Source organism: Gouania willdenowi, chromosome 13, assembly GCF_900634775.1.
Source record: "Gouania willdenowi chromosome 13, fGouWil2.1, whole genome shotgun sequence".
Taxonomy (NCBI): domain Eukaryota; kingdom Metazoa; phylum Chordata; class Actinopteri; order Blenniiformes; family Gobiesocidae; genus Gouania; species Gouania willdenowi.
This window is the reverse complement of record NC_041056.1, coordinates 4,006,612-4,032,656: the sequence shown is the minus strand read 5'-3', so window position 1 is coordinate 4,032,656 and position 26,045 is coordinate 4,006,612. Positions and strand designations below refer to the sequence as shown.

General features: G+C 37.0%; 1 protein-coding gene and 1 long non-coding RNA gene across 2 annotated transcripts; both read left to right on the top strand.

Annotated features, from left to right (window-relative positions):
- Positions 1-1,789: 1,789 nt before the first annotated feature.
- Positions 1,790-18,977, top strand: LOC114474858 (conserved oligomeric Golgi complex subunit 6-like). The gene is made up of 6 exons (XM_028465423.1): positions 1,790-1,982; positions 5,906-6,049; positions 6,190-6,261; positions 6,421-6,479; positions 17,771-17,882; positions 18,966-18,977. Exons 1-6 carry the CDS (start codon positions 1,848-1,850, stop codon positions 18,975-18,977), a joined length of 534 nt encoding a protein of 177 aa, XP_028321224.1. The 5' UTR covers positions 1,790-1,847.
- Positions 18,978-20,004: 1,027 nt separating this feature from the next.
- On the top strand, positions 20,005-22,343 carry LOC114474718 (uncharacterized). Its single transcript, XR_003675387.1, has 3 exons — positions 20,005-20,032; positions 21,681-21,774; positions 22,258-22,343. It is a non-coding gene; the product is annotated as an uncharacterized LOC114474718 (long non-coding RNA).
- The last annotated feature ends 3,702 nt before the right edge of the window (positions 22,344-26,045 follow it).

Here is a 26,045-nt window from a genome sequence, read left to right as displayed (position 1 = left end):
GATATAGAGATTGCTTGTGCTGATCCCCAAGAAAACGAGCCATTCAGCACTAGTCGAATAACATCAACTTTGAAATTAAATGAACAATCTCAGCACAGCGGACGTAACAAAAATGTATTTTCTGGTAGTGCGCATGCGCACATAGAAGCTCTCTCTCCCCTACTACTGCTCCCTCACATGATGCATTCATGGACATAGACAATTCGCTCCATGAAAACACCATGACTTATTCCCAGGATTGTGCAGTCGATAGATACATTATAGATCATTTTTTTTTTGCACTGAAAAATGGGCTTGTTTACGTTATATTATCTTATTATTATTATTATTATTTTTAAATATTCCTTTTTTGGGCTTTTTCCTCTTTCCAAAAATATTGTGTGACCGCCACTGTGATAAAAGTTTCCAGATCTATTTCAGTGGTTCTCAACCTTGGGGTCAGGACCCGATTTGGGGTCACGAAACACTGGTTGGGGGTCACCAGATGCCTTCAAGTTACTGCCCATTTTTCTGAAACTATACCAAATTTGTCATATTTTAACCCTATTTTCATTACTTTTTATGACATATTTTTGCTCCCTTTAATGCATGTTGCTACGTTACTCCCATTTATGCCACTTCTCCATCAAATTTTCAAAGCCTTTTCTACACATTTTTTTTTCCACTTCCAAGACATTTTAAGCGCTTATGAACCCTTTACAACACTTTTCAGGTAATGTCCCTTATGTTGACACATTATTGTCACTTTTTAACCTCTTTCACCATATTTATTAATTTATTTTTTTAAATTACATTACGTACACCCCCCTCTTTGCATTTCTGCCACTTTTAAGCCAACATTGACACTTTGAACCCTTTTATTTATGTATACATTATCATTTTTTTCTATCCGTTTTTGCCAACTTTTAATTTTGTTTCAAATTTTGTCTCTTTTGTTTCTGTGGTTTTTAAAATCCCATTTCCTCACATTTTCCATCATTTTAAGTTAAACCATTTATTTCTGATTATAAGAGGATTTACATCTTTAAGATGACTATATACTAAATGGAGCAAATAATATTAAACTATTCAGATGAATAAAAAAATGTGGTTATCACAGAGTCATAGAACAATGGACCATCATTTTGCTGACTTTATGGATGGACCCCAAAAATCTCTCATGTCTCACGTCTTCATGTGTTCAACCACCTTCAGATACAGTGGGGGTCCCCGCTCTCTGGAAACTTGATTTTGGGGGTTGCCACTAATCCAGTGGTCTCCAACCTTTTTTGGGTCATGACCCTATTTTGATATTACAAATTTATGGCAAGCCCAAATACTGTTTTTTCCGTCTTTAATTAATATTATTTATTAATTTTATCACGTTTGTTATACTGTGCAATATTACGAGCCAAGATTAGTGCACAAAGTGACTAAATGTGCCAGCTCAGATATGTTTATACTGCATTTAATTTGAAATACATTTAAATTTCAGAAAGCGAAAGTATAGAATACAGTTGTGTGTTGTTTTAATTCGAAAAAATAATAAATTAAAATAATAATTAATGATATATATATATATTTATATATATATATATCTATATATATATATATATATATATCTATATATATATATATATATATATATATATATTATATATATATATAAATATAATTACTATTTTAAATTTTTTTTTTTTTATTATTAATTACGAATGAAAAACACTGCACTGATCTTTTCTAATCGTAGCTGCAGGAAGCTAAAAACAACGGAACCTTGCCTGACCAACCGGTGTAACTAGCCGGATGACTTACACAGACGGACCACAACATTACCTCAGTAGTTGACGTGGATGTGAGTGAGAACAATGGCTGATGTTAAAGCAGAACATTCGTCTGACAGTCCGGCAGCTGTGCAGAATTCAAATGTCCTTCCTCAGCCCAACAACCCGCTGTCAAGAAAACTTAACAAAATCCTCGAAACCAGACTGGACAGCGATAAGGTGAGCTAATGATGCTAAGCTAATGCTAACTTCCTGCTCATCGGCTAACAGGAGCTAACGTGTCAAACAGGCAAAGCAAACAAACAATGTGGACATTAAACATTTCATAAAAGTAGTTATGTGTGTGTTAAATGCCTGATGTGGGGGGATACTGCTTATTGTGTTGCTTTCCAAGAGCTGTAGTTAGTTCGTTTGGTTTTACAAACTGGTTTATAATTGCTGAGTAAAGTAATATGTAACTGCCGGTTCGGGGACCATTTGTGGCCCCAAAATAATGCATAAAATGTATTTTTGTTTAGTGTGAATCAGAGCGGGTGTGGCAGCATTTTGGCATTATGAAGTCACAAATGAATAAAGACTGTGTATGCAAGTATTGCAAAGAAAATATAAAGCTAGACCCAGCAACTATCAACATAAATCCTTAAGAAAAATGTCATTTTTTTTTTGACTAATCTGTTTATTTTCTTTCAAAATACGATTTCTATGTATTCAAATTGAAAGGAGTTAAGTGCGTCATTACATCCCAATCGAGTTTGAGTTAAAAAAAAAAAGAAAAAGAAAGAAAAAGTTAGGATACACGTTAGAGGTCTAGATTTCTTACTTTGTAGTTATAAAGGAAATATCCAGAGACAACGTGAAAACCAGGACTCCAAAAAATACACAAAATGACAACAAAAATACACTAAATAACAAAACACACAAAATAATTAAATAAAACCCACATAAACCGGTGCTTCTTTGAATTATTAATGCTCAGACTAGTGATTAATAAATCACATTTTGTCTTTCAGGAGTAGAAAAATCAATGAGAACATGTTCAAAGTGAGTTAAATAATGTAACAGTAAGGGTACGTGAGTATAGATTTCTTGGGTTCCAGTGGAAAATATAATCAGCTGGCAACCTTCCCCATCTATCAGGTTACAGGTAAATACAGTTATGGGAAAAGTGGGAATGTTATGCTGCAAAAAAAAGAAGAAACAAGAGCAAGATAATACAGAACGTAGGCATACACATGTGGACAAATAGTTGGTACCCTTCAGTTTAAAGAAAGAAAAACACGCAGTGGTCACTGAAACAACTTGAAATAGACAAAACATAATAATACATTAAAAATGAACTAATAAAAAAATCAGTTTTAACATATTAGTTTTTTTTTAATTTAAACAATTCTGTTCAACCACAATTCGAAAGCAATGTCTGATTTTCATTAATTCATTTTCAGTACATTTTAATTTATTGTTTTTGTCAGTTTTTTTTTACTTTTTTTATCGGAAGGGTACCGTACTTGTATATATTGTTTCTTAGGTCACGTATGCATTAAAACTAAAAGACTTAGTCAACTGTAAAAATAATATAAAATAATGTTACCATCAGGAAAAATGGATCAATCGTTTTGTGGACAGAGATGGAAGGTATAATTTAAGGGGAAAAACATAAATTCAAATTTAGGAGACAATAGGGGAGAAAAAAACAAGTTTAATCATTATTTTTGCCACCTTTTAAGCAAACTTTGTTTTGATTTGAAACTGTTGAAAACATGTTACCAAATATTATAATGTGCTTTGAAACAAAATTATACAAACACAACATGAGATGAGAATACATTTTGACGTGTGTCAATACAATTTAAACAAATCAGTTTGAATTGCGTAAAGTTTGCGTAAATTTTGTGTCTAATGTGACTTTGTTTGAATGAATGTGACTGAGTGAAACAAAAAACATGTTTGCAAAGATTTGCTGTCAAGAAAATTACTTGCATAAGATTATTCATTTTCCTAAGTCCCTGTAACCAATAGCAACCTCTGGTAATTCACCAAATAAGAAAGAGGACCAGTCTGTCCCACAATACTCGGTAATACTCCAGAAATATAATCTTGTGTGTTATGAGTTTTTGTCACACACAGAAACATGCGTCATTGACCACTGAGCCAGATTTGAAAGATGAAAAAAATTGCTAAGTATATAAAATTAGGTCTCAAAATCCTGGGGAAAAAAAAGCACTTCTCTCTGCTCTGAGACGCCGGGGGGTGTGTCAGTTCGAGGCGCTGGAACCACGCCCACACGTGTTTAGGGCGCCGCCTTCCTTACTGTGTCTATGGGAGAGAACAATGTGAAAGAAGCTCCAGCATTGATAGTGCTTCCAAAAGGAACGGGTCAAACGAGGTGTCAGTGGAAAGGTCTGCTTCGCCCGAATATGTGCATCCCTCCGGTTAGAGTCAAAACTGTGCCGCTAGAGGCGAAAAACTAAATCGCGGTGTATAAACTTTTCCATTTCATGGACGATGCGGCACCAGCGGACGCGTTTTATTCCCCACATCCGAATATGTGGTTGTTTTTGGTTTGGGGCCGAATTGACGGCAGCAGAAGTTTGGTGTGCTTCAGCAGCAGGGTGGGGTTTATGCAAATATGATGGCTCCGTTGTGTAACGAGTTACTGATTTCTGACTAGGGCTGAATGATTAATTGCATTTGCGATATCGCAATATCTAATAAACCGCATTTTTCTAATTGCAAAGCTGCAATTTTTAAATTTTTTAATTATTATTAGGGATGTAACAATTAATCGTAAGGCAGTTAAAAATCGATTCATAGGTATCACGGTTCATATCGATACTCTGAAAATTTAATTGCAGTACTTTTTTTAAATAGCAGAGGGTGCTTTATATTTATCCTTCTCTTGTCCAGAAGCGTAGGTGGCGGGCGGAATCTGCTACTACTTTCTTTCTGGCCGCCTTCTACTCTTAAACATGTTCATAAATGATTTCTTACCCCTTTAGCACCGAAAGAATATCTGTAATATTACGTGAATATCTGTAAAAGTCACGTTTTTCTATTAGCTCTGTCTGCTAGCGCATTGCATCTCTTCTTCACTGCAAGAATATCTGCATGCCAACCGACCACTGGGTTACCAGCGCCCTCTGCTGGTCCAAACAAATATCTCGTAAATACAGTGCAATGACGAAGTCCAATTGTTAAGGCACAAAATACATTTTCAGTTGCACTTTTAAAAAGAAACAGAACTATTATGTAGTTTTGCATTGTTTACTATAGAACCATAATTTAAATTAATAGGCTTCTTCTTCATTTGTATTATTCCTTTATTTATTTCATTCAAGGTTTATTTTTAGTTAAATTGCATTGTTTTGAATAGTTTATCAAGGGATTCTTTTGACAATGAAAATAAAAGGAAAATAGTACAGTATTATCTAGTTTTTTTCCCGAAAAAAAATAAAGGAATATTTTTCAGTCATCGTTTGTCTACAGTCCCATTGTGTAAAATAAATCATGAGAGAATTGCGAATCGTTACATCCCTAATTATTATTATTTTTTCTTGTCCTGTTAAGTTCAGTGTTTAAAAAGTGCAGTATACATGTTTCATGAAACGTGAAGTTAGTTAGATACTGTATGTTGAAGAGGTAAAGCCACAGTTTGCTTTATTGTTGTAATCTGTGCTTTAAAATGTATATTTTATATTTATTTAAAGTTGAAATAAATCTGAAATAGTTTATTATGAAACAGATTGATTTATTGCTTGTGTTCATTGAAAAATACATGACAAGAGGCCCTTGAAAAAATAATTGCATATTAAATCGCAAATTGCAAAATTGAGTAAAAAAACACAATTAGATTATTTATCAAAATCGTTCAGCCCTATTTCTGACCCGCACATTAAATCCTGAACACAGAAATTTGAAACACAGTTAGTGAAGCTGAGCTCCAACAATTACATTCTAAATGGTTGAATGGCTTTTTAAATGATTTAAGGAAAACATTTATGACTATTTAATGTGTTTAGAAGAAAATGTCAGAATTTGCTTTACATGGTCTTTCATTGTTGTGAAACGAGACCACGTATGGATTTTTAACTGGAATTAAACAAATTTGCAGCACTTTATTGTATGATTTCTTCTGTGTTTTTCAGGAGATGCTGGAGGCTCTGAAGGCTCTATCAGTGTTTTTCACAGAGAACAGTTTACGAACCAGGAGAAATCTACGAGGAGACATAGAAAGGAGAAGTTTGGCCATCAATGAGGAGTTTGCACAAATGTTCAAAGGTGTTAAAGAGGTACAGAACGCGTCGGTGTAACCAAGGAGCTGCTTTGCTCATGTGATTTACTGGTTTTTTAAAAAAATCAACATGACTTTATACATAAAAAAAAAAAAAAAACTTAGTATTATATGCGTTATTTTTCTTTTCCTCTTCAGGAGCTGGAAAGTGTCCATGAAGACGTCCAGGCCATGAGCGCATGTTGTGAAGAGATGACCAACAGATTAAAGGTAGATTCATCACACACTATTTAAGTCAGGATTCATCTGAACACTCATCATTTTTTTGTACATTTCACACTGTCTAATGTCAAACTAGTTGCATATGTTTTTAGATTTCATGAAGTCTCTTTATGGTGATTTACAAACACAATCACTTCTGTTCAACAGGCTTCAAAAGAGCAAACTCAAGATCTCATCGTGAAAACAAACAAGCTGCAGGGAGAAAAGTAAGTACATTTGCTCAGATATATTTTTGGTAAGGATATATTCTAGATCGGCTAAAAATCGATACGATACAGCACAGTAATGTGCTTCGATACTCGTCCTAAACAATAGGGGGTGTTGTGACTGTTTTCGTGCCATTTGTTTTGGTGTCTCAGCCCGAATACTCGGCTGAACCAAGAGCAGCGGCAAGTAAAGAGTCGGTGGTGGATTTAGTTTTTCAGTAGTTATAATATCTGCAAATTCTCTGCTGTTTTTTAGTTTTATTCTGCATTTACAGCATGTAAATGTTACTATAAAACTTACTTTATTAATGTATGAAAACATGGAAGCAGTGAATGTTTGCAAGTACAGTTTTCCTGCAAATGAGACGTAGTGAAATATTCACGAAGCTAATTAATATTCCAGCTTTAGTTTAGCATAAGGAGGGCGTTTCACTGTTATTAACCTTCATTTGTTACATTTGATACAACAAATGACGATTCCTGGAAGGAGCGGCCTGTCGGTGTGTTTCATGTGGCTGCATGCTTGGAGATGTGCTGACAATACATGATCATACTAGTATGTGTGTTCACATACTAGCATAAATGAATAATGGTTTGTTTAACAGCTTCAATGAAACTTAATCAAGCTGTTATCAATCTACTGTGCCCGTTGACAGCAGAATGTACGGCGTTTAGCTGGGTGAGGAGGGGGGGGTGGGGTGTTGGCGCTCATTAGCATTTGCTGCAGACGTAACCCAGCGCTCCGTGACCTTGCCAGTTGACATTGGGACGCTAGCGCTGATAGGTAATGTAGATTTCTTGCAAAGGATGGAGCTGACAGCCGTGATGTACGGCAGTAATTCTCCGCTCGCCGGCACGGCGGCAGGAGCCGCCGTGACGAAAAGGTGACACGGGAGGAGAGGCGGTGAGATTGAAACAGAGGGAGATGAGTTCTGAATGGAAGAGTAGCAAAAAGACACCAGTGGGAATGGAGCTGCTCGTGTGTGTGCGCGTGTGTGTGCGGGGGATGAATGTAAACTATACACAGTGAAATGTGTTCCGTGAATGCAATTTGTTCCCCCGAATCTTGTTTCCGAGCCAAAAAAAACTATTTAAGAGGAGCTCATTTTGTCACAGGAATCTTTTTAAATTGCTTTACTTTGTGACTCAGCATTAGCGTTTCAACATTTTTACTGACACAATTTATTGCAAAAGTTTTCCAACAAACAAAAAGATGGAAATAAACACATCAGTTTCACCTCATACCTCCAGGATAAGTATGGCAACAACACATCATCAGTATGTGAACTAAGCTGTCTGAAATTGTGGGGCGCTGTGTGAAGGCCTTACTCTTTCTGTACGGATTCTTCTTCTTCTTGGATTTTTGAGGCCCTTCCAGGCGTTACAATTTCATTCAATTTAGTAGAAGTGTATAGTATGGTGAACATTTTAAAGGGGACATATTATGAAAAATCCACTTTTGTAATTTTTTTTATCACATATGAGGTAACTTGAGTGTCCACATTCACACAAAATGTGAAATAAATCCATCCAGTCATTTTTTTGTGGTCTGTGTAAGTCTTACAACTGTTTGCTTCATTTCAAAGTTTCCAGATTTGTGATGTCACAAGTCAAATCGGGAAAGAAATCCTCTCCCCTTCACTGGTATCTCCACCCATGAACTCCACCCCCAACCTGATGAAAACTTTTGCGAAAGTCCATCATTATTTGTCTTGCCTGCAAAGGAGTGATGGCTACGGGTAAAACTAAAAATACAGAACTTGGTGTCGGTGCCGCGCCTCCACAGTGAGCGTACACTGTGGTGGAGGCACTATTTGTTCATGTGGAGGTGTACTCCGCTCTTGTAGTTTAGCGCGTTGGCAAACTTGTTATATCGTCTCTTATCGCTGCTGAGACGGACTCACTTACAGTAATGTGCAGATTTTTGGCTAAAAACAAAAACGGTGTGTGGTTAGCAAAAATAAAATTGCTTTGGTGATCACTGATCCCCCTGTAAAAGAGCGAGGCATGAAGTGAGTGGGTGTCTGTAGACACGCCCACTCATGAATATGCTGCCTAATTATGCATATTCATGAGTGGGCGTGTCTACAGCTAAATATACCAAATTGAAATACTTTGACTAAAATGTTGAGATTTGGACCAGGATCAGTCATCAGCACTATTTCATACCGGATACATTTGTATTCAGCAGAAAAAAGTGGTTTGGGGTTTAGTTATGTACTTTTTAATTAACAGTGTTTTACTTTAATTATGTATGTTTTGTTGTTTCTTTTCTTCTTTTCTTTGTTTAGTGTTTCTTCTTTTCATTTTAATATTTCCCGTGCCTCTGTAATAAAACAATTTCATCCTGGGTTCAATAAAGTATTTCTGATCCTGATTCTGACTTCAATCAAATCGGAAAACTCTAAAATCATACAAAATGATTTGTTAGCCATTGAACAAAGATTTGTTTGTGAAACGTTTTTTTTTTTTTTTTTCAACGTGACAGTTCACCGTGTGTATGGTTCCCTCGCTGTCGTTTTCTTTGTTCAGTGGACCCGTTGGGACCCTCCGTCCACCTGGGTGACATTTTAATGCGTTTGGGCGGTGTGTGCAGTGCACGCTAGTCTTTGACCTTGAGCAGCCAGAGGAAATCTACAGCCAACCCTCCACCTCACTGCACGTCTACATGGACAGTCCCAGGACGCTGCCTTTTGTCCTGTAGACACTTATTCTTCGAGCAGAGATAGATTTGCAGCACTCACACGTGTGTTAAGGCCAGTTTTCTCTGTTTCCAAAGCTCGAGGCCCGTCCTTTTCGCTCATTGTTGTCTTATCTGACTGTGTCGCTGCATGATTATTCAGAGCTAATGAAAGAGAACGAGGCAGATTGGATTCAGCGCACAAAAGCAAAGGTGTAGCAGCTGTGCATGCACACTGCAGCTGCTTATTGTTTGTCCTCTGGTATTCCAGCAGCTCCCACTCTATTGTTCTGATCTGGTCCCGCTCACAGTTCCTGTCGGCACGAGCGCTGTTTGTTTCATTAGCGCTATGTACTTTTCCTAATTGAAAGTTCAGTGCTGCTCGTCTGTCCTGTAGTGTCAGATCTGTGTGTACACGGGGACATGTCAACACGTTGGAACACATCGAGAGATGTTGTCCAAATAATTTTGCACCCTGTAAACGTGCAAAGCAGTCAGAACTAAAAAAAGGGGTCGATCAAGTACACTGCAGAAGCTAATTTTTAATTCTTTAATCTATTATGATTTTCATAATTATTTTTGGTTTTATATATATTTATGTCTTCTTATTCTATATTGTTTGTTCATTTTATTCTTATCTTTGGTTCTCTTCTTTTAAAGGGATCCTCCACTGTTATAACAAATGTGGCCTAAAACCTTTGAAATGTCCTTATTATAAGATCTATGCCTAACAAAACACATTATTTTGCACCATATTCGTCTTATTAACTTTTTAACAGGGACTACTTTACCGTTTTCAAGTCTGTGCGCCGCCATGTTGAAATGACGTCATTGATGATCACCCCCTTAATTTCTATAGAAGGTGAAGCATACCTGATAATTTAGCAGCTTTTTCAGTCAAAATGACAACTTGTGCTGCTTTGGGTTGCTCTAAAAATCAGTAAAAGTTAAAAAAGTTAATGTAAACCTCTTTTGTTTACCAAAATTTGATAAACAAAATCCGTGACCCAAAAAAGATTTGTAACCACAGGGGGCGACAGTTCCAACTCTGCTGTTTCGTAGACCACATGAAGAAGAGAAGAAGAGCTCCGTAAATACAGGCAACCAGGATTGGACTGCTGCTCTGAGCAGGTTTACATCGACATATATATATATATATATATATATATATATATATATATATATATATATATATATATATGCAGTGTCTTATCAGACAGCAACAAAATAAACACTACAGAAAATAACAGGTTGGATCTAGAAATAGCCATGTACATGCATTTAGATTAAATCATCAGGGCATCATTAATCCCTCCATCTTAAAATGAATATAGAGCTTTGTGTGGCTTTGAGATATTTTTTCCCCCCAAAGACTCGTCTGTCCTTAAAATGACCCTACAGTTCATCATTATTAAATCAGAAGAGCTGAAACCCTTGAGAGGACAATCAGGGAAATGAGAGTACAGATGCCAACCTGCGTGAAATGACACTTGAACATTTTTTTAAGGCCTTTAGTTTGCTTCTAATGAGGACATGGCTCTGGGTATGTCTTTATGTTGTCTGATGTTTAAATTGACTGTCCATAATTCATGCTCAGGTGCACTACGACTAGTTTTTGTGATTGCCAGTTTCTCAGTTCTCTGAAATTCCCCTTTGTAGATTCTCATGGACATTTAACATGCACGGTTTAAAACTCACGAGACAAAGCAATTTATGTCATATTTGCAATGTATCATCCATCCATCCATCCATCCATCCTTATTCTTCTGATTATACATAGTCTGGTTGCGGGGGCAGCATTCTTAGCAGGGAAGCCCAGACTTCCCTCTCCCCGGCCACTTTGTCCAGCTCTTCCCCGAGGCGTTTCTGGGCCGGTCATAGTCATACTCAACCGCCCCATTATGCATTGCGAGCAGAATATTACATCGTCCTGGGGCCGGCATCAATTACTTTTTGTGTACATTATACTTTAATTCCACCAGTTCGTGAAAACACCCAAAATGTTTGGGAATTCATTTTGTGCAGGCGAACACAAGAAATCACGTTAAAAAGTGATATTTAAAAAAAAAAGAAAAAAGACTTCTGTGCATCTGTCTACGGGACTCCACATCCCATAATGCAATGCACTAAACTTGTCAAAAAATGGCTGTTTTGGAAATGTCACACTCCGTACTATACACTACAAACTCAATGCGTATAACTTCTATCTATATAATATAAGTATGATTAGGATGATGAGCATTCCCACTGAATAATACTTCCAAGTTTCCCAACATGCATTTGGAACCGAACCTGGCAAGAGCCAGATTGATGTGTAGCCCTTCCCTCTAACTCGAGTTCTCCACATCGATCTCAGTCCGTGTCTGACTAATCCTCTCGGAACCAGGGAGGGACATGAACAGAATGCTTGAAGCTGATTGGGCGAAGCGCCTGTCCACCATGATTTGTTTTAGCCAATCACACGGTAACAAATGATGAATTTGTCATTGTCATACCCCGCAGTGATGCTGCTACAACAACAACAAGGCTCCGCTGGTGAAAACTTTCGTTTGGGATAGTAATGCTGCGGCGGTCGTTATGTCGTTTAGTGACTTTTGTCATTTTTGCAACACGAGTATGTGAGTTAAGGGCACAATAACCATCCTCCTGCGTTGACATTTTTCTATATAAGATTCGGAACTATGCTAATATCGTTAACCCAGCTAGTTCCTCTCCCTGCAACTGCACATGTGCCAGTTTTGCTTCGACGCTTCCGCCTTCATCACACTCGGATATCCCGCCCTAAACCACAACACTGCCTCGTGATTGGTTCTAATCAGTTTGGTTCGGTTTCGAAAGGCAAAGGCACGAACAGTACAAGATGGATTCTGGAGTTTGTGAACACTAGGAGAATCCTTTTTACAGGTAAGGTTATTTGGAACCTACAGCGTTAAAAACCTGAAGCACAGTCTGTTGATTGTCCATCTTTGAAAGTTCTGAAAACATTTGAAGTGATAAAGTGACCAAGTAGAATATTAACATGTGCTCATTTCATCCATAAAACTCACGTATACACATTTCATTCCCACATTTCGGAGACTCTCATTGTGCTACTGACTAAACTTCCTGTTAACTTCAAAACAAGAGCCCTATTTACCAAAGCGTTAAAAACTAATGGAAGAGAGAGAGAAGAGATGTTTTTTTATTTTGAAAAGAGGATGTTTGATTTTTAGTTTGAAGTCGGTCCCAGGACGATTTTACATTCCACTCCCAATGCATCATTGGATGGTTGAGTATGGCTAGTTTGCATACTTAAAAAGTGTCCCCATTTAGTATACATCTGGGTATTTGTCATGTACTCAATCTTTTCATACTATCTAATGTGAATGCACTACATACTCGTTTTAATGTCAGACTTGGTATGAGTAGTACGTTAGTGTGAGTAGTACGTTAGTGTGAGTAGTACGTTAGTGTAAGTAGTACGTTAGAGCGAGTAGTACGTTAGTGCGAGTGGTACGTTAGTGAGTAGTACGTTAGTATGAGTAGTACGTTAGTGTGAGTAGTACGTTAGAGCGAGTGGTACGTTAGTGCGAGTGGTACGTTAGTGTGAGTGGTACGTTAGTATGAGTAGTACGTTAGTGTGAGTAGTACGTTAGAGCGAGTGGTACGTTAGTGCGAGTGGTACGTTAGTGTGAGTGGTACGTTAGTGTGAGTGGTACGTTAGTGTGAGTGGTACGTTAGTGTGAGTGGTACGTTAGTGTGAGTGGTACGTTAGTGTGAGTGGTACGTTAGAGCGAGTGGTACGTTAGAGCGAGTGGTACGTTAGAGCGAGTGGTACGTTAGAGCGAGTGGTACGTTAGAGCGAGTGGTACGTTAGTGAGTGGTACGTTAGTGAGTGGTACGTTAGTGAGTGGTACGTTAGTGAGTGGTACGTTAGTGAGTGGTACGTTAGTGAGTGGTACGTTAGTGTGAGTAGGTACGTTAGTGTGAGTGGTACGTTAGTGTGAGTGGTACGTTAGTGAGTAGTACGTTAGTGTGAGTAGGTACGTTAGTGTGAGTGGTACGTTAGAGCGAGTGGTACGTTAGAGCGAGTGGTACGTTAGAGCGAGTGGTACGTTAGTGTGAGTGGTACGTTAGTGTGAGTGGTACGTTACTGTGAGTAGTACGTTAGTGTGAGTAGTACGTTAGTGTGACATTTACAACACAGCCAATGTCAATAAACGGTGTTTATTTTGGAGATGAAAAATAACAAACTTTTGAGTGGAAGTTTTAACATTTTATGTTTTTCACGAACAAATGATTTATTGATCTATGAGGCCTAGATGAAATTCTGTCTCCAGCAGCTGTAACTGGATGATTATAGTCCCTCAAAAAGTCAGTTCTTTGATTCAACTCTCACCTGCTGCAGCGAGATCAAGTGTTTGGTGTTTTTAAATTCAGCAATCTCATCCCCTGAGGTTTTAAGTATACACAGAAACATTTTTAGTGTTTCTATAAAGCAGAGCTACAGCCAGGAGTTCATGCTGTGTAACCTTGTTTAAAACAATCTCTGAGCTGGACGACTGAAATCAATCTGCCTTCGTTGGGAGGCAGACACTCCCAATCCCGCCATGTGACGCGGAATACGTTTTATTTCGTTTTTGGAGAAAAAGCCGACACGATTGACCTCATTTACTGTTGAAGCATCACTCCGCAACTTTTCTCGACTGTGTCGTTTTATGAGTTCAGCCGAGCGTGCCACCTTTTCTCTGGGATTGTGTGACTGGCTGCTGTGTGAATGATCCTGCTGTTTCACAGTTCCCGTACTCCCTCCCACAATCCCCCTCTGCTCTGCTCACCTTGTGCAGGCATGTGTGAGCTGTCTCTTTGTTGTGATTTACATCCTGGAGGAACAGGTCTGTCACTCTCAGCCCGGATGTGTGTGTGTGCACGTGTGTGTACGTGTGTGTGTGTTTATGTGAAGGGGAATCTTCTGTGACTTTAAGGTCTAGGTCCTGTGCTCTGGTGTTCAAAAACACTGAAAATGCAATTAAAATTTGGGAACAATTGTAAACAAGTGCTTTCACTCTAAACAAGCCCTTACATTTGACATGTTGTTGTTTTTTTCCCACTCTTTTAGTTTCAGTGAGTGTTATCTTTTAACAACTCCGCACCTCTAATGAAGGAGCTTCCACCACGTTTTACACCAGTGTTTCTGACTCCAAGATACATGATCCAATTATCGGTTTGTGAAAGTTTGCTGCATAATTAGATTTTAGATTAGATTTCCTTTATTCTATCCCACAGTGGGGAAATGTACATGTTACAGCAGCCAAGACACAAAGAGGAAGCAAAACAGAAAGTGAAGTACAAATACAGAAAGAACAAAAATAACCTTCTCTTTTTTTATTTTTCAATTGTAGCATTTCTAGCTTTCTGTTCTGCTGTGTGAAGACGAGCACCCAATTACAATTAAACATTATTCAGATTAAAAAATGACGTTATTATCATATTTGGACATTTTTTTCTGGCTTTTGCCATGATCACTGATGAAATCTTTACACTTTTTAAAGGTTTTATGCTTCAATGAAGTATTTGCTTTATTACATTTTCTCACATAAAACTGTTAAAACAAAGTCCAAAGTTTTACATTTTAAATAATTACATCATCTGAATATAAATATTAGCATCCATGCAAAAATAATACATTTTAACTAGGGTTGTAAAATTCTGTAAATTTTCAACGTTGCGAGATTTCCATGGGAATTAACCCAACATTTACCAAACTGAATGTTGATCCTTTAACATGGATGTTAAATATAGTTGCTAATGGATATTTTATCATTATCTAAAATATCAGCATCAGGTGTTTAAAATTACTCTCAATTTCTGGTTAATTCCAAAGATTCAATCCCATGAAAAAGTTCACATTTTTGTATTTTCTCAAAATCTTAAGTTCCTGTGGAAATTTACCAACATTTTCCAGCAAGTGAGAAAAAATTCTTTATAGCAGATGTTAGCAGCTGTCAGCCTGGGGCCCACATGCGGCCCTCAAAATAAACACACAAAATGATAGAAAAAACACATAAGACGACTACAAAAACCAAAAATAACAGAAGAAACTGCAAAACAACAGAAATACAAAAAATGTTTTACCACATGTAAAAAAAAACCAACACAAATACACAAAATCACACAAAAAAACAGAATAATTTACAAAAAATTAACAGTAACACAGCAACAACAAAGATATTTTAGAAAATGTCAGTTTTTTTCTCAATAATACATTTTTTGGTTAGTTTTTTGGGCTATTTAAAAAAAATTCCAATGTTTTTGGACTTTTTTTTCTCTTTTTCAGACATTTTTTTTGCTGTTTTTTGGACGTTTTTTCCTGAGCTTAGAGGGCATTTGAAACAACAGATGCAGTTATTCCTTTATTGACAGCCAACCATGGTCATATTGTTTGATTTGATAAAAATGTACTTTTAATTTGGTTTAAGACACTGAGTTCTATCTTTAAGCCATAATATTGATGTATTACAATTAGTCTATGGACTTTACACAGGTGCCTGAGGACTTTGCAGTTGTTTAGAAGGAAAGAACATTCAAATCTGCGGGAAATAATCACGTTTCTTTATGATCAGTTGGACAGATATGTCATGTTCCATGGATATAAGAAAATGATACATTTGAAGTGCATTCAGGCTGGCTGAAACTGCTGAAAATACTGTAGTAATTGACCCAGAATGGGTCGAGAGTTGAAGCGTGCAGCAAGGAGTCACCATAGGATGGATGTTCCTATCTCAATAATACAGGGAAAAAAGTAGCACGGAAAACTGAAAACAGTTACCCTGAAAAACAGTTTTTGTTTTTTTTACCAAATATTAGCCCAAAAAACAATTTATTTATTTAATTTTTTTTTTATCAAGTGAATGCAATACGCTTCCATACCATGACAACAAAAACACGGAAAAAAACTTTGTTTTTCCTGTTGAAAATGCGGCCCTCGGATTGGACAATGACATTTCTGTGGCCCCCGCTGTGATAAAAGTTGCCCGTCTCTCCTTCATAGATTCCTTATTCACTAAAGCTGTCATACTTAAGTGTAAAGGACAAAATATTGCTAAAACATTGCTAAAAATATGATTTTATTGTGTGTGTGTGCTTTCTGGATGTAACCTTTAAACTACGGTAAACAGTGTTTGAAGGGAATATTTTGGAGGAAATCTACTCCATGTTTGTGTGTGGCTTGGCTGTAACATGAACAGCGATACTTAATCCTACAACAGTTTTACAGCCTTTACTTAACGCTGACTGAGCATGAATAAAAGCCAAAACGAGGGACAATGGTCAGATCATGTTTGGATCTCAGTGATTTACACATCATGACTCCTTGTCTCGGTGTAAATTTGTCACCGTCGTTTGGACGAAAAGATGCAAATAAAAACAAAAAGAAAAGCAGGACTCTTTGACTGGGATCCCTTTTAGACCGAGGATGGTTTCCATGGCGCCCTTTGTGTTGGGGACTCTTACAGTGACACTGATAGCGATCATTGTGCGGTTATTGATAGTCTCTAATTCTGGCCCATATTCAGCTCGGCCTCCTTTTTCGTCACCCTGGGATACCGGTTCTCTGTGAGGAGCACACGATAATGATATCTTCCTCCTCACACTGTGTCCCACCCTGTCCTCTCACCCTATGGTTTCTATGTGAGGAGTGTGATCGCCATCTGCTGTAGGAGCTGCAACATTACACTCAGTTCACTGCACTTTCATTGGTTTTTAAAGGTGCTACTGAGCCGGGTAATTATTTACAGTATTTACAGTGCATGAAAAATCAAAAAATCTATTTTTTTCTGCACTCAAAGAACTTTATTATTACTGTTATGAAATATGATTGCACATTTTGTTGTTTTTTTAGGAGTTTTTAAAGAAGAACATTCACAATTTTACCTTTTTTAATAAAGGTTTCTTTTTTTACCCATTTTGTTGAAAATTTTGTGCAATAGAAAATACAATACAGAACAATTATATTATGAAATGTATTTATATGTATTATTATTGTTGTTATTATTTATATTTTGATATAAAAAATATATTTATTTAGATATGAAGTTATATATGTAGAAAAAACATTGTATGAAACAAAGCAATATTCAACCTAATAAAGTTCAGTTGTAGTTCTAATCTATTTAATGTTATGTTTGTGTGTGTTTTCTAACTTCCTTTTATCCCTCCATGTATGCAAAATATGAACGACACTTTGATAAGAATAACTGTATATTGTTATGAATTTATTTTTGAAAAAGGAAACGTGAAAAATCACAATAGTATGTTTTTGTTGTTGTTTGATTCCTATTAAAAATACTTCTCAGAATCACTCCAGATTGTTAATTGCACTTTCATGAGGAAGGAGCCAAATATGAAGCTCATAAAAACATTTTTCTTTGTGTTTATTTGATTCTTATTTACAGACACTTTGATAAGAATGACTGTATATTGTTAATATAGGCTTCAAAGTTTCATTTTTAATATTTAGGGTGGGTGGCGTGCCTTGGGATTTTTTCAATTGGCTCAAAAAAGAGTTTGAGAAGTTCTGCTGTAGAGAAACAAGCAGTTGCTGGTGGTGATGTGTTCTTTATCACTTTCTCAGTCAACGCCTGGAGGTGAGAGCACAGGTCGTGCAGGCCTTTCTCACCAAGTTCCAGTTATCTCCTGAGGAAACGGCTACACTGCGAGGGCCCCGGGATGCTCCCATCACCGAGGTAACAGTCATCTCGGTCATCAACTGTGTCTGAGGAAGGTGTAGATCAGGGGTGTCAAACTCATTTTAGTTCAGGGGCCAAATACAGAATCAGAATCATAATTGGAGGCTCCAAAGGGCCGGACTTGGCCCCGCGGGCCATGAGTTTGACGCACGTGTTGTAGATCACCATAACCATTCTAATTTCAGTACGAGTAGTACGTGAGGTAACGTACTTCTCGCCCTAACGTACTACTCACACTAACGTGCTACTCGTACTAACGTACTACTCACACTAACGTGCCACTCACACTAACGTACTACTCGTACTAACGTACTACTCGTACTAACGTGCTACTCGTACTAACGTACTACTCACACTAACGTGCCACTCACACTAACGTGCTACTCGTACTAACGTACTACTCACACTAACGTGCCACTCACACTAACGTACTACTCGTACTAACGTACTACTCGTACTAACGTGCTACTCGTACTAACGTACTACTCACACTAACGTGCCACTCGCCACTAACGTGACTACTCGTACTAACGTACTACTCACACTAACGTGCCACTCACACTAAACGTACTACTCGTACTAACGTACTACTCGTACTAACGTGCTACTCGTACTAACGTACTACTCACACTAACGTACTACTCGTACTAACGTACTACTCACACTAATGTGCTACTCACACTAACGTGCTACTCGTACTAACGGTGCTACTCGTACTAACGTACTACTCGTACTAACGTACTACTCACCACTAACGTGCTACTCGTACTAACGTGCTACTCGTACTAACGGCTACTCGTACTAACGTACTACTCACAGTAAACGTACTACTCGTACTAACGTACTACTTACAGTAATGTACTACTCGTACTAAACGTACTACTCACAGTAACGTACTACTCACACTAACGTGCTACTTGGCCCCTTACTTTACTCTACGTTTGTAGAGATAGTAGTAGTGTGTCATTTTGAAGACAGCTTTTGTGGTTTGGGATTTTTGTGAGATTTTCATATTTCTGTGCGTTTTCCGATGTGCTCTTGACATTACCACTCTGTTTTTTGTGCTCTCATTTATTTCAGGACTTTTTTTAAAGCTCTCACTCGGGTGAAGAACATCCACGAGGAGGTGAAAAATATTGCTGCGGACAAACCAACAACTGCAGGGGTAAGGTGTTTGTTCATCAGTTTGTCCTAACAATGTGGTTCATGTACACATAGAGAGTATTGAATCTCTTTAAAGGGATCATCCGCTGTTTTTACAAATGTGGCCTAAAATCTTTGAAAATGTCCTTATTAGAAGATCTATGCCTAGCAAAATGCATTATTTTGCACCATATTCATCTTATTATCTTTTTTAAAATGGGACTAGTTTACTGTTGAGAGTCTGACGTCATTGATGACGCGTATTGCCCCTTTCAGTCCATTGAGTTCTATAGGAGGTGAAGTATTTAGGATCATTTAGCAGCTTTTTCAGTCAAAATGACAACTTGTGCTGCTTTGGGTTGCTCTAAAAATCAGTAAAAGTTAAAAACAATTTGATGTAAACCTCTTTTATTTACAGAAATTTGATTAACAAAAATCCGTGAGCTGAGGGAGTGTCGCCCCTGCGCTCACAGATTTTTTTGTTTATCAAAAGAGGTTTACATCGACATTTTTAACTTTTACTGATTTTTAGAGGCATTCAAAGCAGCACAAGTTGTCATTTTGACTGAAAAAGCTGCTAAATGATACTGAATGCTTCACCTCCTATAGAACTCAATGGACTAAAAGGGGCGATTGGCGACATCAATGACGTCATTTCAACATGGCGGTGCACCTGGTAAAGTAGTCCCATTTTAAAAAAGTTAATAAAAATGAATATGGTTCAAAATAATTCGTTTTGTTGGGCGTAGATCTTCTAATAAGGCCATTTCAAAGGTTTTAGGCCACATTTGTAAAAAGAGTGGAGGATCCCTTTAAGTACAGTAAGTGTAGGAATAACAATGACATTGGTTTTTTGTGTTTGAGTCTGACAGCAGACAGCAGGTCCTGAATATGTAATGGGTGGTCTTGACTCATTGTGTTTTTTTTTCTAGGTTAGAGATCATGGAGCAGATGGCTGTGTTACAGGAGACGTCGTTATGAGCAGCTTTATCGCTGGGCTCAGAGTAAGTACAGTACACCTGTGACCAGGATGAGTGCACGGAGGGCTCGCCACGAACTCATTCCTACAAGAATGGTTGACATCATCAGTTAAAAAAAAAAAAGATTACAGGGCAAAGGGGATACATTTATAACATTGGCCCTCCTTTGACGGTGCTTAAATGTGGCCCTATTAATGCAGAAAAGCTCTCTGAGGTTCTCCTAAGACCTGAGTTGAGATCATATTAACACAATCATTTTGTAACCGCGTGAATTCACAAAATAGAGCAACTCTATAATTGTTTTAGAATGTAAAGTCTTTCGTTTAAAGGCAGGGGTTTCTCAACCTTGGTCAGGACCCCATTTGGGCTGTGAGACACTGGAAGGGGTTCGCCATATGCCTTCAAGAAACTAAGAATTTCAGAACCAATTTGAGCTTATTTTGGTCATTTTTACCATTTTTCTGCAACTGCCCCAAACATCACTGTTTCTTGCTATATTTTTTGCCCCTTGTAATGCATTTTTGCTACATTACTGTTATTAATTGCCAATTCAAACCAATTGTTCGTACATTGAAATTACATTACTCCAAATTCTGCCACTTTTAAGCCAATAGCTTGACACTTTAACTTTTTTTTCCATTTTGTCTGTCTGTTTTGGCCACTCTAGTTTGCAACTTTTAACCAATTTCTGTAGTGTTTTAGCACCCTATCTCACCACCTTATTTACCACTTTTCTGCAGCTACACCAAACTTGCCACATTTAACCTATTTTTTACTTTTTCTTGCCATATTTGTTGCTCCTTTTTAATGCATTTTTGCTTCATTACTCCAACTTCTGCCACTTCTTCTCCATCAAACTTCAATGCCTTTTCTGCACATTTTTTTTCTTCAGCACTTATAAACCCTTTCCACACCTTTTCCACCTAATGTCACATGTTTAACTATTTTTGTCACTTTTAACCTTTTTCACCATAATTCATGCTTTTTTTTTTATCAATTTACCACATTATTTTACAGTTAAAAACTGATTGTTTCTAATTTAAAAATTATTCTGCCACTTTTAAGCCAATATGACACTTTTCAACCCTTTTACCACTTTTTCTGTCTGTTTTTTGCCCACTCTAATTTGCAACTTTTAGCCATTTTCTGTGGTTTTAAAATCCCATTTCACCACCTTTTCCAGCATTTTTGGTCACTTATAACCCATTTATTTCTGATTGAAACAAGGATTCAAATCTTTAAGATGACTATATACTATGGCACAAATAAACAAAAAAAAAAAAAAAACCTGGATAACAGTGGATATTATTCAATCACCTTTAGGTACAGTGGGGGGTCCCTGGTCTCTGGCACCTTTATTTTGGGGTTGTGGCCCTGAAAAGGTTAAGAACCACTGGTTTTAACGATAAGATATTGGTTCTCTTTAACTTGAATTCTCTGCTGACAGAAGTTGACCTATTATTTCTTTGCGTACATTGCAATTGATTATGAAGTGTCTAGTTTAGTTTATACATTTCTTACATTAAAATCTTTATTTTTTTTTTTTATATTTGAGGAAAAATGCTCTTTTTTTGCATGTTCGCCTATAAAAAACAATCACTTTTTATTATTCAAGCAAACCCAGAAGAAGGAGTCTAAAGCCATTTCATTTTTGTTTTACTTTCCTCTGTAGACGAGTGCCGAGGCCTGGCACAGGAGACGTGTGACATCAGCCCAGTGTTGACTCAGGCCATGGAGGCCTTACAGGACAGACCTGTCCTTTACAAGTAAAGCAGAAAGTCACAGACACAAAGTTTGTTTACACTTGTGTCATCACACAGTTCACGCAGTTTTAAAATAAGAAACTAAGATTTTTTTACTTTGATTAAGGCTAGGAAACTGAGTTTTGTGTCAATAAGTGCATGAAAACACAGCATGTAAACTGCCAAAAACATTACAGAGACATTATAATTATGTCTGTACTACATTTTTTGGAAAAGCACCTGTCCGCACGCTCCAAGGTCAGATGTGTATGTTGAGGCTGAGAGACGTGAACACCAGCATTCCAAAAAGCAGCACTATCTCCTGTTTAGTCTGCCTCACTAACTGCCACCGCCAAGTCAACAGAACCACCTCAAACTGTTTCCTTTTTGGAAAAAAATCTGAAGACACTGTTGATCCTAGCAACTGACCACAACACGCTCTGCACAACAACAGCGACATGCCTGTGGCTTTTTCCCATGAGGCTCCTCTTTGTTTTTTGGGGGCAGGTACACGCTGGATGAGTTTGGGACTGCGCGCAGGTGTGCCGTGGTGCGAGGCTTCATTGACGCCTTGACCCGTGGAGGCCCCGGGGGGCCCCCGCCCCATAGAGATGCATTCACACGACCCTCTGAGGTAAATAACTCATTAAAGTCTGTGTAAAGCAGAAATAAATGTGTCATGAGTTTGTCACACCAAAGACACGTGTCATTGACCACTGAGCCAAGTTTGAAAGATGAAAAAAATCTAAGTATGTAAAATTAAGTCTCAAAATCATGGAAAAACAAGCACTTCTCTCTGCTCTGAAATGCGTGTTAGTTCGAGGTGCTGGCATGCGGGAAGGGCCCTGTCCCTGTGTATTAACCCTTGCTCGGATCGGGCCAAACGAGGTCAGCGGAAAGTTCTGCTCCGTCCGAATATGTGCCTCCCTCCCGGGTAGAGTCAAAACTGTGCCCGCTAAAGGCAAAACACACAATCGCGGTGCAAAAAAAGTGTTAATTTCATGGAAGATGTGGCACCAGCGGACGCGTTTTATTCCCCGAGTCCCATTATGTGGTTTGTTTTTGGGGAGGGGCCGAATTATGCCCGCTGGAGGCCGCGGAAGTTTGGTGTGCTTCAGCAGCAGGGTCGGGTTAATGCTAATGATGGCTTTGTTACGTAACGCGGCTATGATTTCTGGCCCACCCATTAAATCCTGAACGCAGAAATTTGAAACACAGTTTGTAAAGTGTAGCTCCACAATTACATTATAAATGGTTGAATGGCTTTTTACGTGTTTTAAGGAAAACATTTGTGACCTATTTAATGTGTTTAGAAGAAAATGACTTAATTTGCTTTACATGGTCTTCAATGTCAAAGTACTTGTCTCGTCTTTTTGGGATATGAATGTTTGACTCAGTGTCGGAGTACGGAGTACACCAGGGTTGGAATGAATTCTAATTCTAATTGTGTAATTGATAATTAACTACAATTTTGATGCCATTGAAATTGAAAAAACTTTTGCTGTTTTAATCATAAATACATTTTAATTGAGTTCAGATAATTGGCATGGAAATTCTTACTTACTCTGCCATGTGTACTTCTGGTTTGCTTTGACAAATGACATTTGACGGAGGTTTTGCTGAGTCATGATACCTCACTCTGAGACATGAGGATGTCCTAAAATGACACTGTATGAAAGCTATTTTGAAGAATTGGAAAATCAACTTTGAGTAAAGTAGATTACAGTTAGTACTGTATATTTCCAGTTTTATTATGTTAAAGAAAAGAGGCATTTCTGGTATAAACGTCAAGTTATTTCTTTCAATACTGCAAATGTACCTGGGATCAGATTGCGTAAGACACAGAACCCTAAAAGGCACATGACAACAGTTTTGACATCTCAACATTTTTAACGACATCTTAATGTATGAAAAGAATCATTCTGATACCTGGTAAGACTGTCTGTAATCTTTCATTTAACAGCTCCGCTACTGTATGACTGTGACGGGAACCATACCTCTGAAGCTCATGAAAGTTTGATTTGATTTGATTTTTCTCTGCTTTTGTGTTTTTGTTGTTTATTTTGTATTTCAAAGTAATTTTTCAGTTATTTTTGTGTATGTTTGCAGATGTCTTATGTGTTTTTCATGTAAATTGGTGCATTCTGGTTGTCCTTTTGCAATTTTTTTTGTAATTTTTGAAGTGTGAGTAATTTTGGGGGCTGCACAAAATTAAACTGAGGGCCGCATGTGGGCCCCGGGCCGCCAGTTGCCCTATTCTGGTTATGGTTTACACACTATGTGGTGACAGACGTCTCTAGCATATTATATGACAGAGCGGAGCGTGCACGCTGAACTCAGCAATGCATGATGCTTATCTGAGAAGTTACTTCACCCTCCATTAATGGTCACGCTCTGACAAGCAAACTGGAAATGTGTGAAAAGCAGCAAAATATAATGTTAAGATGGACATAATATGTAAAATATTTTATGGATGCACTTTAGGATGCGTTCTGACATTCCTTTTCACTAGCATTTGTTGGTTGGTTTGTTTTTTGGCCTAATTACTTTAAAAGAACTTAAACAGATTTTGACAAAGTTTTAATCAAAGACAGACATTACATCATGGAAGATTACATTAAGTTTTGAAAAGGGATCCGGATCAATATATTGATTCTAACAGCGAAAAAAAATCCCTATTTCTGAATTAATTTCTCGGTTTGTGATGCAAATGTTGTGACATTAAGTTCACGATACGATAGCCGATAATGGACTCGCGATAACAATACGATGCAATATCTTAAAAACACCAAAAATAACTCCAAAAAACGAACTTTGCGACAATGTTTTAAATGTTGCAGAAGTCTACAACATTTAAATGCAATAAGAAACAATAACTGTGAGCTCAAATAAAACCAGCACCATCTGTTAGAGGAGGACTCAGTAATTATTTGTTGAGTGAAGTTAGTTGTTATGGTACCAAACATTGTGATAACCTGCAGCACAAATAAAATGTCTTCTATCGTCTCCAACAGCTTTGCCTCATTGGTTAATTACAGCAGTGATGTTAGTTTGGTGAAGGCAAAACGTCTTTAGGCTGCAACAGCTTGTTGACTATTGTGTGAATAGATGAAAACAACCTCCTCAGACACATGTTTGATCACGTGTGACTGCGTATTAGAGACACATTAAAGTTCAAATAAAAAATCTGGGCATCATGAGATTAAAGTCATAATACTTTAAGAGTAGAGTTGTGATTTCATGATAATAAAGTTGTAATATTTCAAGATTTAAGTCGTAATATTTCGAGATTAAAGTCGTAATATTTCGAGATTTAAGTCGTAATATTTCGAGATTAAAGTCGTAATATTTCGAGATTAAAGTCGTAATATTTTGAGATTAAAGTTGTAATATTTCGAGAGTAAAGTTGTAATTTTATGAGAATAAAGTCCTAATTTAATGAAATTGTAATTTTATAAGATTAAAGTCCTAATATTTTGAGATTAAAGTCCTAATGTTTCGAGATTAAAGTCCTAATATTTCAAGGTTAAAGTCCTAATATTTCAAGATGAAAGTCATAACACTTCAAGAGTAAAGTTGTAATTTTATGAGAATAAAGTCGTTATATTTCTAGATTAAAGACGTAATATTTCTAGATTAAAGTCGTTATATTTCTAGATTAAAGACGTAATATTTCTAGATTAAAGTCATTATATTTCTAGATTAAAGACGTAATATTTCTAGATTAAAGTCATTATATTTCTAGATTAAAGACGTAATATTTCTAGATTAAAGTCATTATATTTATAGATTAAAGTCATTATATTTCTAGATTAAAGTCATATTTCTAGATTAAAGACGTAATATTCTAGATTAAAGTCATTATATTAGATTAAAGTCATTATATTTCTAGAATAAAGACATAATATTCTAGATTAATCATTATATTTCTAGATTAAAGACGTATATTTCTAGATTAAAGACGTAAATTTCTAGATTAAGACGTAATATTTCTATAGATTAAAGACGTAATATTTCTAGATTAAGGACATAATATTTCTAGATTAAAGTCATTTATTCTAGAATAAAGACGTAATATTCTAGATTAAAGTCATTATATTTCTAGATTAAAGACGTAATGTTTCTAGATTAAAGTCATTATATTTTTAGATTAAAGATGTGATTTCGAGAGTAAAGTCGTACTATTTCTAGATTAACGTTGTAATATTTCTAGATTGAAGACGTAATATTACTAGATTAAAGTCGTTATATTTGAGATTAAGTCCTAATATTTCAAGATTAAAGTCGTATATTTC